The 13,192-nt window shown below is 47.5% G+C and overlaps 1 protein-coding gene across 1 annotated transcript in view; it reads left to right on the forward strand.

The window, feature by feature from the left end:
* limch1b (LIM and calponin homology domains 1b) overlaps positions 1-13,192 on the forward strand; it is a 120,591-nt gene that overhangs the window by 22,103 nt on the left and 85,296 nt on the right. The window contains exon 3 of the mRNA XM_051127476.1: positions 713-816. Within this exon, the coding sequence (XP_050983433.1) occupies positions 713-816 (104 nt within the window). The remainder of the gene's footprint in view (positions 1-712; positions 817-13,192) is intronic.

Raw genomic sequence — 13,192 nt, forward strand, 5'->3', positions numbered from 1 at the left:
TGTTAATCTTTTATAATCAGATTATTTTTCTCAAAGTCACAAATTTTGAAAACAAATATTTTGCAAAGGTAAATTAAAACATTTCCTTGCATTCATTAACATTTAATACACATTTAATAGTAATAGTAGTAATAATAATAATAATAATAATATATTGATCCAAAAAAACAGTCACATGATCAGTTTGCTTATTTGATGTTATGTTGTTAAAGAACTTTAGAGCCATTGAATTGAATATGTTCTCTCTCTCTCTCTCTCTCTCTCTCTCTCTCTCTCAAACATAGACGTGAGATTAAAAAAATTGTATCCCTCCAAAACAACAGAGGAACAACAATTGATAGGGACAGGAAACTGTGCCACCCTTCCAGGTCCGCTTGAGAGGGAGAGAGAAACTAAAGGGAGGGATCAGGGGCCTTTCACTGGAGCTGGGAACCAGAGAGTAGCAAATAACAGAGATCAGGTTGCATATTTTAACAAAAGACACAGAGCCACCTTAAAGAGAGAGAGGCATTCCTGCACCTGTGATCAAGTGTGCTTTTAACATTATAAACTTGCAAAGAGAGTGAGAGAGAGACGCAGGCAGTGGGTGCCCAAAACCAAAGGTGTTGGTTTGCCTCACTCTTCCCTTTAACAGTTCATGTGCATATAGTCTTGGCACTGCATTCATGCAGGATGTGCTCATGTGTGTGTTCCTGTGTGTGTGTGTGTTTAGGATAATGTGGCACTCTTCCTGAAGGGTTGTGTGAAGTTAGGTTTGAAGAACTCGCAGCTTTTTGATCCCGGAGATCTACAAGACACCTCCACAAGCTCGAACAAGTAAGATCAACCACTCTTTACACTGTGATTGTGTGTATGTATAGGTGTGTGTGTGTGTGTGTGTGTGTACTTGTTAACTTAACTTAGTGGAGTTACCTTAGTGGATAAATATTCCCAAACAATTTGGTATGTAGTGGAAAAATAAGCTCATTAAAACTAAATGATATATTATTAGGAGTTTACTATATAGATTTATTTGAGTAGCTAATATCTTCCAAGCAATTTCAAACAATTTAGCTTGTATAGTGGCTTATACACTTTTATATGACTATAGAAAACTATCCATGTGACTGCACCAGTACCATCAGATGAGAACCGAAGTTGAACCGAATTAAGCTGAACGATGGCACTGTTGTCTTCTGTAGAGGTGCTTTACATTGACGCTGTTAGAATAGAATCCAACTGTATCTCCAACTGACTCACACTGAATAATGACATTGCTGCCTTTTGTACATCTGCTAGTAGCTTCTAATGTGTTTTAAGGGCTGCATGATAATAGTTAAATGATTAATCACAATTATTTGATTAAAAAAATATATATATATATATATACCTTAGAAATTTTTTTTTTTAGACTGGAGAAGCGCATGTAGGGTAGACCGGGTACAGTTGGTACACTTTTTGCTTTTTACGTTGCCACATCAAAACTAGAATATGAATACTTATTAACATCCATAAGTAGGCCATATTTGCCACAATTAGCTCATAAACACAAGAAGACTTGGGTACAGTTGGAACAGTACCCGAGTACAGTTGAGACACCCATCCGTAATGCTGTAAAGCTGCCTAACCAATTTACTGCAAATGTAAAATACCTTTAAAAATGAAAATTTAGCAGCTTTTATTTCCATTCAGTATTTTATTTAATTATTTGTTCAGTTAAAAGTAGTTAATTTGTAAAACATTGTACAGTAATGGCAAACAGCGATATAATATTTAATTTCAGTTCATCATTTTAATTGTAACAGTTGAAAAGTTGAGTGACAGTAAAAAATACTGAACAGTTGCAAACAGCAATAATAAAACAGACCAAATGCAAACAATAATGTAATAAACATAATAACTTTAAACATAATAAATAAACCATGATAACAAAGGTCATTCTCAAAACAAAGATATATTGTCTGAATGTGACTATTAACTTGTGATCTTACATTGTGCGACTAAACTGCATGTGCCACAATAGGATTCTAGTGCGGGTACAACTGATACATTTTGTCTTAACTGTACCCCGCTGAGCACCTCGAAAATTTCTCTAGAATTTACGGTGACCTTGCATGACATAAATCATGCAATATGTCAGTTTTTAGAGCACAGATTAAGGTTTCCGAAAATGTAAGTTAACTTTAACAGTCATGTAACGATAAGAAGCTATTAATTGTGGAAGGGAAGTGGTGAAATAAAAAAATTACCTTAAAAAAAAAAAAAAAAAACGTTCGCCTATTGTAACGGAGAGTGAGTGACGAGAGACGAGCGGATCCACATGCGAGCTTTTATTGGGACGAGACAGATACATGGTCGAACTGGCAGGGTCAATCAACATAGCAGACAGGGATATCGTAGGCGAGGCACAATCGGAGTCCGTGTAACAGGCGTAAGTCCAATCGGGAGCGAACAATGTCCGTGAAGGGTAAACCGAGAGAATGGTCAGGCAGGCGAGAGATCCGATAAACACTAGGAAACACTAGGAAACGCTAGGAAACACAGGGAAACACTGGGAAACTACTACTATCCGTAACATGAACTGGGACGGTCTTTACAGGAAGCCTGATTGGTCACGGGGGTTGACGCAATCAGTGCGGTGGAGGATGGGAGATGCAGTCCGAGATACAGAGTGACAGTCAGGCGTGAACGAAAAGGTGAGAGTGACATCTGGTGGTGGGTAGTCCGCAGAGCACTGACCAGATTCGTAACATAGCCCCCCCCCCCAAGGAGCGGCTTCCAGACGCTCAAACAGAAACAACAGAAAAACAGTCCAGGGGAGCGGTGGGGGGGCCAGGAGACTGAGGCAGAACCGGCTGGGCAAAGGCCCTCCAAGGCGGAGCAGGCGAAGCAAAAGCCCTCCAGGGCGGAGCAGGAGGCGGAGCAGCCCTCCGAGGCGAAACAGGAGGCGCAGCAGCCCTCCGGGGCGGAGCAAGAGGCGGAGCAGCCCTCCGGGGCGGAACAGGAATCCGCGTCTCGGTCTGGGACCTAGTGAAAGCAGGGACAGAGGAGGTAGACAGAATAAGGGAAGGAGGCGGAGCGGCCCTCCGGGGCGGAGCCGGAGGCGGGGCAGGAGCCCCCCGGGGCAGAGCCGGAGGCGGAGCAGGAGCCCTCCAGGGCGGAGCCGGAGGCAGAGCAGGAGGCCCAGGAGCCCTCCAGGGCGGAGCTGGAGGCGAAGCAGGCGATGCTGGAGCCCTCCAGGGCGGAGCCGGAGGCTGAGCAGGAGGCGCCGCACTAGGCGGAGCGGCCCTCCGGGGCGGAGCAGGAATCCACGTCACGGTCTGGGACCTGGGGAGAGCAGGGACAGAGGAGGCAGACAGAATGGGGGGAGAAGGTGCAGCAGCCCTCCAGGGCGGAACAGAAGGCTGAGCAGGAGGCGCAGCAGCCATCCGGGGCGGAACAGGAGGCGCAGCAGCCCTCCGGGGCGGAACAGGTGGCGCAGCAGCCCTCCGGGGCGGAACAGGAGGCTGCGTCATAGACTGGGACCTGGGGAGAACAGTGACAGAGGATGCAGACAGAAAAAAGGGAGAAGCAGAGAGTTTAGCGGTTAACGCCTCCTCCATAAGAGGTTCTACGGCAGGCGCCGACACCTCTGGAGGCATTGGCGCAGCTTCTCCGATGGGAAGGGCCTCTGGAGTAGACTTGTGATCAGAGGGGAGCTCTGGAGCAGGCTGGAGACCAGACGAGAGCTCTGCAGCAGGCTTGAGATCAGACGGGAGCTCTGGAGCAGGCTTGAGATCTGACGGGAGCTCTGGAGCAGACTGGTGAACAGACGTGACCTCAGGGGCACAGTGTGACTCTGGGTGGTCAGACAAGGCGTGACTTGACTCTGGGCGGTCAGACGAGACAAGACCTGGCTTTGACTCGGGAATGTCGGTTGTGACCTTACACGACTCAGAAACGACAGCCCTGACGTTGCGTGACTTGGAGAATTGACTTGACTCTGAAGCAGAAGCAGTGAACTCGCTTGACTCTGGAATCACAGCTTTGGCTTGGCCTGACTCGGAAGCTTGGTTGGAGGCTGAAGCTTGACTGGAGGCTGAAGCTGCATTAAAACAGGACTTGGAAACTTGACTTGACTCACGAAGATCTGCTGTGACCTGGCTTGGCTCATGAAGATCAGCAGTGACTTTACTTGGCGCAGGAATGACCGCCTTGACGTTGTTGGACTTGGAAGCTTGACTGGACTCTGGAAGAGCAGTCGTAGCTTGACCTGGCTCAGGAGACACGGCTGTAACCTGACTTGGCTCGGGAACGACAGCTGTAACGTGACTTGGCTCGGGAACGACAGCTGTAACTTGGCTTGGCTCCTGGCTTGACTCGTGGTGCACAGCTGTGACTTGGCGTGACTCGTGAGGACCAGCAGTGTGTTGGCTTGACTCGTGGAGAACAGCGACTGTGTCTTGACCTGACCCTGTTGCTGGGCCAGACTTGGAGGCCTGACTTGACCTTGGAGCGGCAGCCGGAGCTTGACGTGACTCAGAAGATGCACCTGCAACTTGACTTGGCTCTGGTAGAGTGGCCTTAGCTTGGTTTGGCCTGGGAAACGCTTGACTTGACACTGGAAATGAAGCGGTGTCCTGACTTGTTTTTGTAGGAACAGCAGCTGTAACATGACTTGACTTGGCAGAAACAGCAGCCGTCACGTGACGGAGCTCCATCTTGGCTGCCCATACAGCAATTAGAGGTGAGTCCAGCACGTGGGCCATCATGTGAGCTGGCTGTGGGAGGGCAGCCATCTTGTGCAGTGGCTCTGAAAACACAGCTGCAATTTGACTTGACTTGGGAACTTGACTAGACTCAGGAAATGCAGCTGTACCTTGACTTGACTTGGAAACTCGACTTGACTCAGGAAATGCAGCTGTAACTCCATATAGCTCTGGTATGGCAGCTGTGACGTGACGGAGCTCTGTTTCCGCCGCCATCTTGTGAACGGGCTCCGCCGTCGCCGCCATCTTGTGAGCGTGCGCCGGCGCTGCCGCCATCTTGTGAACGGGCACCGCTGTCGCCGCTACCGCGTTAACGCGCTCCGGCGCGGCCGCCCTCTTGTGCGCGGACTCTGCTGACGCCGCCATAGCATGAGCGCGCTCTGACACGGCCGCCATTTCACGAGCGATCCAGGCGGTAAACTTGTTTGTAGCGTCGTGATCCGGCGTGACCGCCAATCTGCGAGAGGGGTTCGCGGCTATCATGTCCGCGTTGTCCCGTTCCTCCTCCGCGACTCCCACAGTACACGGCGAACCCGCACACAGCAACGCAAAGTTCATAAATGCGGCTAATGATGAGCGCGGAGCCTCACGTCTTACTCTCGTTCTTAGCGGCTCATTGACGCCATCGGCAAACAGTTCAATAATAATACAGTCCGGGAGGGTAGAATAGTTTGAAATTGCCAAAAACTCACGGATGTATTGTTCGAGTGTACATTGTCCCTGTTTGATCCTGGCTAAAATCAGGTCTGTGTCCACATCGGAAGATTGTCCGGGTGAAAAGCTGCTGGATCCTGTTGTGACGGATAGTTCTGTAACGGAGAGTGAGTGACGAGAGACGAGCGGATCCACATGCGAGCTTTTATTGGGACGAGACAGATACATGGTCGAACTGGCAGGGTCAATCAACATAGCAGACAGGGATATCGTAGGCGAGGCACAATCGGAGTCCGTGTAACAGGCGTAAGTCCAATCGGGAGCGAACAATGTCCGTGAAGGGTAATCCGAGAGAATGGTCAGGCAGGCGAGAGATCCGATAAACACTAGGAAACACTAGGAAACGCTAGGAAACACAGGGAAACACTGGGAAACTACTACTATCCGTAACATGAACTGGGACGGTCTGGGGCTTTTATAGGAAGCCTGATTGGTCACGGGGGGTTGACGCAATTAGTGCGGTGGAGGATGGGAGATGCAGTCCGAGATACAGAGTGACAGTCAGGCGTGAACGAAAAGGTGAGAGTGACATCTGGTGGTGGGTAGTCCGCAGAGCACTGATCAGATTCGTAACAGTGGGGTAAAAGGTGACGACGATTATAGGCCCACAGTCAAGGGGGCCCCCAGCGATTTCAGTTGACTGCCCGAGGCCAGCCTAAAGACGCTCAGGACAGTTGATGGGTGTCATCATGAAAGCTTATTATTTACATGTGTTTCTAACCCTTGCCAATTCAAACATTCAAAAGAGTTTAAAGCATTCAAACAAGAAGCAGAAAAACTCAACCGAGAACTTGTGTGCCATGTTCGGTGAGCATGCAGAGAGCCGCTTCAAACAGTGCGCAAACCCCAAAAAAAGGTCTACTTCACGTCCTCCTGAACAAACGAACAAATACACCTTGCCAGTTTAAGCATACGAACATAAACAGATGCGAAAAGCTTAATCCAGAGCCCGTGCCCTGTGTAATGTGTGCAGAGAGCTGCGTCTCACAGCCCTTGAACACCAAATTGAGTTCTTGCTCTTGAACCGACAAATACATACAAAATTATGTCAAAATACCTGTCTTGGTAAGTGTCCTTGGAAAAAACTAAAAAAAAAAACCTGTCCGTTATTTCCTAAGTGAACATAAACAGTTGAGAAAGAAATCAGATGTGTATCATTACATTGGATGCATTGTCTTGTAAGAAATTAGATCACATTTAAATTATTCAATTGGGAACCAAATCCAAAGGATTCGGAAATCAACTGGATTAAGCTGATTCAGCATGAATAGTTTACACTTTATTAACTGTTCATCCAGCGAAGAGTTTAACTTAGCATATTTTACCAATTCTGGGTGTTTATATTATTTCTCTGGCCATCGGATTATAATATAAACAATGTAATAGGTTGTTACTGTAAGCTAGGTTGCTAGATCTGGGCACAGACAATAACTTACACAAATATAAAACAATGTTCTTTTCCATGAAACAAGAATTTATTGAAATACTTGAACTACAAGATACACAAACTAAACTACTAAAATACACACACACATACATGCATACGGTTCAAGGAATGAGAATTACTGAGTTTGAATGGAATCCCAACATTTCTAGTATTTGCTACTAGTTCTTAAATCGCAACCTGACAAGACCATAAAAGCAGAGTTTGACTTTTATCTACTTAATGAATTTTAGCACCAGTACGGCAAGATAGGAGACCTTGTTTTACTTGCGTTCGAGGTTGAGAGCTGGGTTTTCCCTCGGTGGGCTTGTCTTAACAAAGGGAATCACGCCACTTCTGGTTGGTTGCCGATTAGTCTTTGGATGACATCTTTGGGAAGCCTTCGGTGGCGATTGGACAGTTCTGCCGGGGAAGCTACAGTTGGTTGCCTGGTTACACAGCGTGATGCGCTAGAAGTTCTTTGAAAGTCGGAGTTGCAGGGCGCAAAGACTTTGAAGGTTTCACAAAGCTTTAACTGGTTCTGTAGAGCTCTGGATGGTACAGTTGCATAGTGGTCAAGCAGGGAGCACCGGTGAGAGTGCACTCAAATGAAAGGCGAAAGGCTGTTAGGAACATGGGATTTTCAGCAAGCCGATTAGGTTCGTCCCCCAAACTTGGGTTCCAACCAGCTGTCCTTGCACAGGGATGGAGTCATGCCCCGTACTGTTACTTATAGTGCATAAATTAACATAATGCTTCCTCCATCGTGGAGGAAATCTCTGCAAGTATCTGTAAATTAGTCTTTTCCTGTGTTTCTTACATGGGTTTGACCCAGGCTGGTCAAAAGTTGATGATAAGCCATTTGTGGTTTCAAATGGTCCCAGCAGAGAACAAGAGTTCTCTGTCCTCCTGATTTGATTAGTCTATCGCTGGTTCACCCCTGAGGTGAAAAGTCAGCATAGGACAGGAATGTAGGCTTGCAATCTGTTTTATGATCGCCCAAATGGCTCACATAAGACTCTTTGGGTTGTTCTCTTCTCTGAGGCCCCAAATTCTGTTAAAGTGACCGCGCCTAATTTACTAGCTGCTGTCGGTGTCCTTGCAGGGTGCGAGTGGTTCTTTTACAGGAAATAGGTGTTGACGATTCTTCCTGTACTCTTTACCATTGGACTCCATAACATATGAGCTGGGCTTGGTGAAAGTGCTCCTAAGAATCCTAAAAATCTTGTTGTGTCCTTTTGTTGTTTGCATCCTTAGCACTTGGGATTCATGCACACAGTGTCATTTGACTTTGGCTTCAGCATCTGCTTGCTGATGGGCATATTGGTACATCTTACCCTGGACATCAGTTTCTGTGCCGGCAAACCCAGTATCTTATCTTGAGGAATGTTGCGGGTGTTCAACAAATTCAGAAACAAGTCTGTCCCATCCCTCTTAGTGGTTTCAAGCAGACACTTTGCACTATGGACGACTTTTTCTGTGAGGCCATTCACCTGGGGGTACTCAGGACTATTAATGATGTGACAGAAGTCCCATGAACTTGCAAAGTCTCTGAAAATCTAGCTCATGAACTGGGTGCCATTATCAGTGATTAGCTTTTGGGGAGTGTTTGTTCATGTTTTGCGAAGACAAGTTTCTATGTGAATTTATTTCAAACCACCCAGAGTATAAATCTACCAACACTAGGTACTGTTGGTTGTTCAAACATGTCAGCGGCAACAACAGACCAAAGCAGTTCTGGGATCTTGTGCAGGTGCAATGGCTCCTTTTGTAGATGAGGCTTCAAAGCATTGCATATGCTGCAAGACTGGACAAAGTGGTCAATGCCGTGTGTCAAAGTCAACCAGAAAACGGCATTGCGTGGTAGCTGTGGCCTAATGGTTAGAGAGTTGGGCTTGTAACTGAAATGTTGTGGGTTCGAGTCCCAGGTCTGGCAGGGATTGAAGGTGGGGGGGAGTGAATAACTCTCCACCCTCAATACCACGACTGAGGTGTTTCCCTTGAACAAGGCACCAAACCCCTAACTGCTCCCCGGGCGCAGCAGTGATAGCAATATGGCTGCCCACTGCTCTGGGTGTGTGCTCTTGGATGGGTTAAATGCAGAGCACAAATTCTGAGTATGGGTCACTGTACTTGGCCTCATGTCACGTCCTTTCCTTTACTATCCTTTCCTTTCCTGCATGCTCTCTTGACTCCGCTGGTGTGATTACAACTTGCACATTGGCAGCCAGTATCACTAGAGCATATGTGCTCTCTTTCAGTCGCCTCTGGTCCTGCAAGATTGAGGAGTATGTAGGCTTTAGTTTTATCTTTTTTTTGTGGGCTGCTGCGATAAATATGTAGAATTCCAGTTCAAATTTTCACCAGTTTTCTGCTATGTTGCTGTCGAAGATCAGTGGGGCTAGTTGGCCAAATCCTTCGGTCATTATAACCTCTTTTTATCCTCTTTCTTGGTTAAATATTTTAAATTCCGACACCATGTAGTTCATTATAGAGATGGAAACTTTTGTATACTGAAGAACAACATGTTTATTTGCTCTCATAAAGAGCTTGCATCACTTCAATTACTTGTTTCACTTATACAGAACTTATCTAACCACAAGGGGTCACTTCAGCACAGGAAAGACCATATATGAACATACCTTCCTTGAGAGGCCAGCACACACCAAGCTGACTTCAAAGAACTAGTGGCATGTCAGCAGCATCTGGACAAAAACGTGTGCTTGAACACACTGCACAGACTACAGCCGACTGCAAACTGACGTGCGTTTTGTGCCTGCGTGAAAAAGATTTAACTTTATCAGCAGCTTTTAATCGTAGGCCTATATATTCATCATTCAAAAGGAGAAAACTAAACAAATATATACAAGATAAACACAGATATATGAAATGTAAACAAAGCAGCGCTTGCTTACCATTTTGAATATCAGTTATGTTGATAACTTTCTTCATTTTAAGCGCTAATGTTATGATAATATTCACATACTGGAATGCTTGTGTAAGATCACGTAACATTAGAATAGTCTTCTGTTTGTGCCACCTTCTTTTACTCACTTTCACTTCATTTTCATCACTTTCACTTTAATTCTCCGGCACTGACTTGTTTCGGAAACTAGGCATCCAATCAGAGTTCTCATTTTTCCCGACAGGGAAAAACAAGCTAAACACAAGATATCTGGTAGGGAATAGACATCCATAGACAGCAGCCTAGGTGATTAGGCCTCTTTCTCTGCCCCTGTGATGTCTCTCCTGGCATTGCATGAGCTTGGCAATGCTCCCCTCACTGAGGGTCTTCTGTGAGCATGTCACTCCTAATTGGAGCTCATAGGTACCTCTCTATATCAAGCGAAGGGCCTTCGCTCCCTATGGCTCTGGCTGTTCCAGGTGGTAGCCCCTGGTGGGATGATGTTAAACCAGCCCTCTTTCGCTCCTCTCAAAGTATGAGGGTCTCTTGTGAGCATGCTGTTCCCTGTTGAGCAACTAAGATTCCTCTTGTCCTAAGAGAGTTTACTTCCTCTGCTCCAGGGCATCCCATTCAGGCCGCTCAATATTGAGCTTTGCAGTGCTCCCCTCTACAGAAGGGTCACTTTGAGCACGATTCTGCTCCCTGAGAGCTTAAAACCTCCCTAATTTGGAATTTGTGTTCTCTGCTTCCCAGAGCCTCTTTTTGTGAATGGTATTTCAGTGTCCAGGCTAGCCGGGCACATTCTAAAATCCATGTTATGGTAAGAACGCACACTAGCTTCTTGTGTTCTTTCTAAAATCCTGTATGGTGGGGATCACGTGTTGAGCTTCGTACCCCTTCTTAAGATGTTCGGCCCCGGAACCTCGGGCCACACTCGACTTATGTATTTTATCGATACCGGGGTGAACGGGGTGCCGATGACCTGCGCGACCTGCTCCTCGAGCGAGGTCACACAGAGCAGTAGGTGAAACCCCCTGTTGACAAGCCGAGGTCTAGGCTACTGCCCTAGACTATAGGCTATATCCCTTGAATGTTCCATGTTCCCCATAGCGACCTCTAGAGGACGCAGTTCGAAGTTCCCTCGAAAGGAAATGTCTCAGGTTACATATGTAACCATGGTTCCCTGAGAAGAGAACGAGACACTGCGTCCTCTAGTCTTGTCGCCATGCTTCGGACACAAGCTTCAGACGAAGAAGCGGATGATGTGTTCGACATGGTATGACGCGCCGGCAGCGACGTCATTGGCTGTCGATGGCCAGTACTGTGTAGTTTTTGTATATAGGTTTCAGACACGGGTCACGTAGGAGACGTTCCCCAAAGCGACCTCTAGAGGACGCAGTGTCTCGTTCCCTTCTCAGGGAACCTTGGTTACATACGTAACCTGAGACGTTCCTGAGTCAAGTCAAGTTACAGCTGTTGTTCCTAATTCAAGCAAAGTCAAAGCTGTTGTTCCTGAGTCAAGCAAAGCCAAAGCTGTTGTTCTTGAGTCAAGCAAAGTCAAATCTGTTGTTCCTGAGTCAAGCAAAGTCACAGCTGATCTTCATGAGTCAAGTCAATCCACAGCTGGTCTTTGTGAGCCAAGTCAAGTCACAGCTGATCTTCGTGAGTCAAGTCAAGCCACAGCTGATCTTCACGAGTCAAGTAAAGTTACAGCTGGTTTTCACGAGTCAAGTCAAGTCACCGCTGGTTTTCACGAGCCAAGTCAAGTCACCGCTGATCTTCATGAGTCAAGTCAAGTTACTGCTGTTGTTCCTGAGTCAAGTAAAGTCACAGCCATTTCTCATGTCTCAGCTGTCTGCCCAGAGCCTCGTCATGTCTCGCCTGACCACCCAGAGCCTTGTCACGTCTTGTCTGACCGCCCAGAGCCTCGTCACGTCTCGTCTGACACTCCAAGGTCTCGACCTAACATGACGGCCAGTGTTAGACCCACCACTAATGTCTGTGTGGGCTGCAGGCATCCCAGTGGCGCCAGCGCCTTTAGGCCCGACCATTAAAAAGATCCTGCCACCCGCTGCTGCTCTTCCCCTAATGGCGGTCGGCATTTGGCGCGTGTGGGCTGCGCACTGTGCTCCAGAGGCCTCGTCTCTCCACAATTCTGCTCCAGAGACCTTGTTTTTCCACGAGTCTGCTCCAGAGGCCTCGTCTCTCCACGAGTCTGCTCCAGAGGCCTCATCTCTCATGGCTATTGAGGCCGTCAAAGAACTCTCTGCCCCGTCTGTCTCAGCCAAGGACAGAGACAATAATCTGCCTGTCTGTTCAGACCACATAGAGATTGCTAACAGACCCACTGTTTTCCCTGCCTCTGTCCTTGCTGTTCTGTCTGCCTCTTCTGTCCCTGTTTTCCCCAGGTCCTAGTCCATGCCATGGGTGTCTGTACCAGCTTGGTGGGCTCCTGCTCTGCCCTGGTGGACTCCTAGCCCGCCTGCTCCACCCTGGTGGACTCCTGCACCACCTGCTCTGCCCTGGTGGGCTTTTGGACCACCTGCTCCGCTCTGGAGGGCTTCCGCTCCTCCCTGCTGGGCTCCTGTGCCGCACTGGTGTGCTCCTGGTCCACCTGCTCTGCCCTGCTGGGCTCCTACTCCACCCTGGTGGGCTCCTGCTTCGCCTTCTCCGCTCTGGTGGGCTCCCGCTCCATCTGCTCCACCCTGGAGGGCATCTGCTCCATCTGCGCCACCCTGGAGGGTTCCTGCTCTGTTCGCTCCGCCGTGGGGATCTACGGTCTCGTCAGCTCTGCTGTGGTGGTCCCCCGCTCACCCTGCTCTGCCAGTCCTGCCTCAGTCCCCAGGTCCTCCACATGGACCTGGCCCTCCTTCCTGTATCTAGTCATTCGAGTCTTGTATCAACACCTTATCTCGTCATGTCTGTTTTGCTGCCAGCCCTTTGGAACTCTAGCCTGTTTTATCGGATTACCCCTTTTGCCTCGGATTACGTTCGCCGTTATCGACCCTCGCCTGTTTTGGATTACTCCTTTGTATTGCTCTTACATACCTGTTTTGTCTGACCCTGCCTGTTTTGTGACCATGCCTCTGTCTCGCTCTAATAAATTTATGCAGATGGATCCGCCCACTTCACGCATCCCTCACTCCATAACAGCATGAATCATTCGTGATCCAGTTTCACCTACAGAAAAAATGTGCCTACAACCTGAAAGGCAAGAAAGAAAAAGTCAAAGTTTAATCCTCCAACAAAAAACATTTAAATTAAATTCCTTATACTTACAATTGAGTACAAGCTCATTACTATGTAGACTTGCCACAATGTCATATTGGAATATCCAACCTTTTTTTGCAACATGGAAGCCATTTTCTGTAAATGTGAGAGACTTCTGATTCAATAGCTACTAAAGATAAATATCTAGACAAT

The sequence above is a fragment of the Labeo rohita genome, chromosome 14, assembly GCF_022985175.1.
Source record: "Labeo rohita strain BAU-BD-2019 chromosome 14, IGBB_LRoh.1.0, whole genome shotgun sequence".
Lineage (NCBI taxonomy): Eukaryota > Metazoa > Chordata > Actinopteri > Cypriniformes > Cyprinidae > Labeo > Labeo rohita.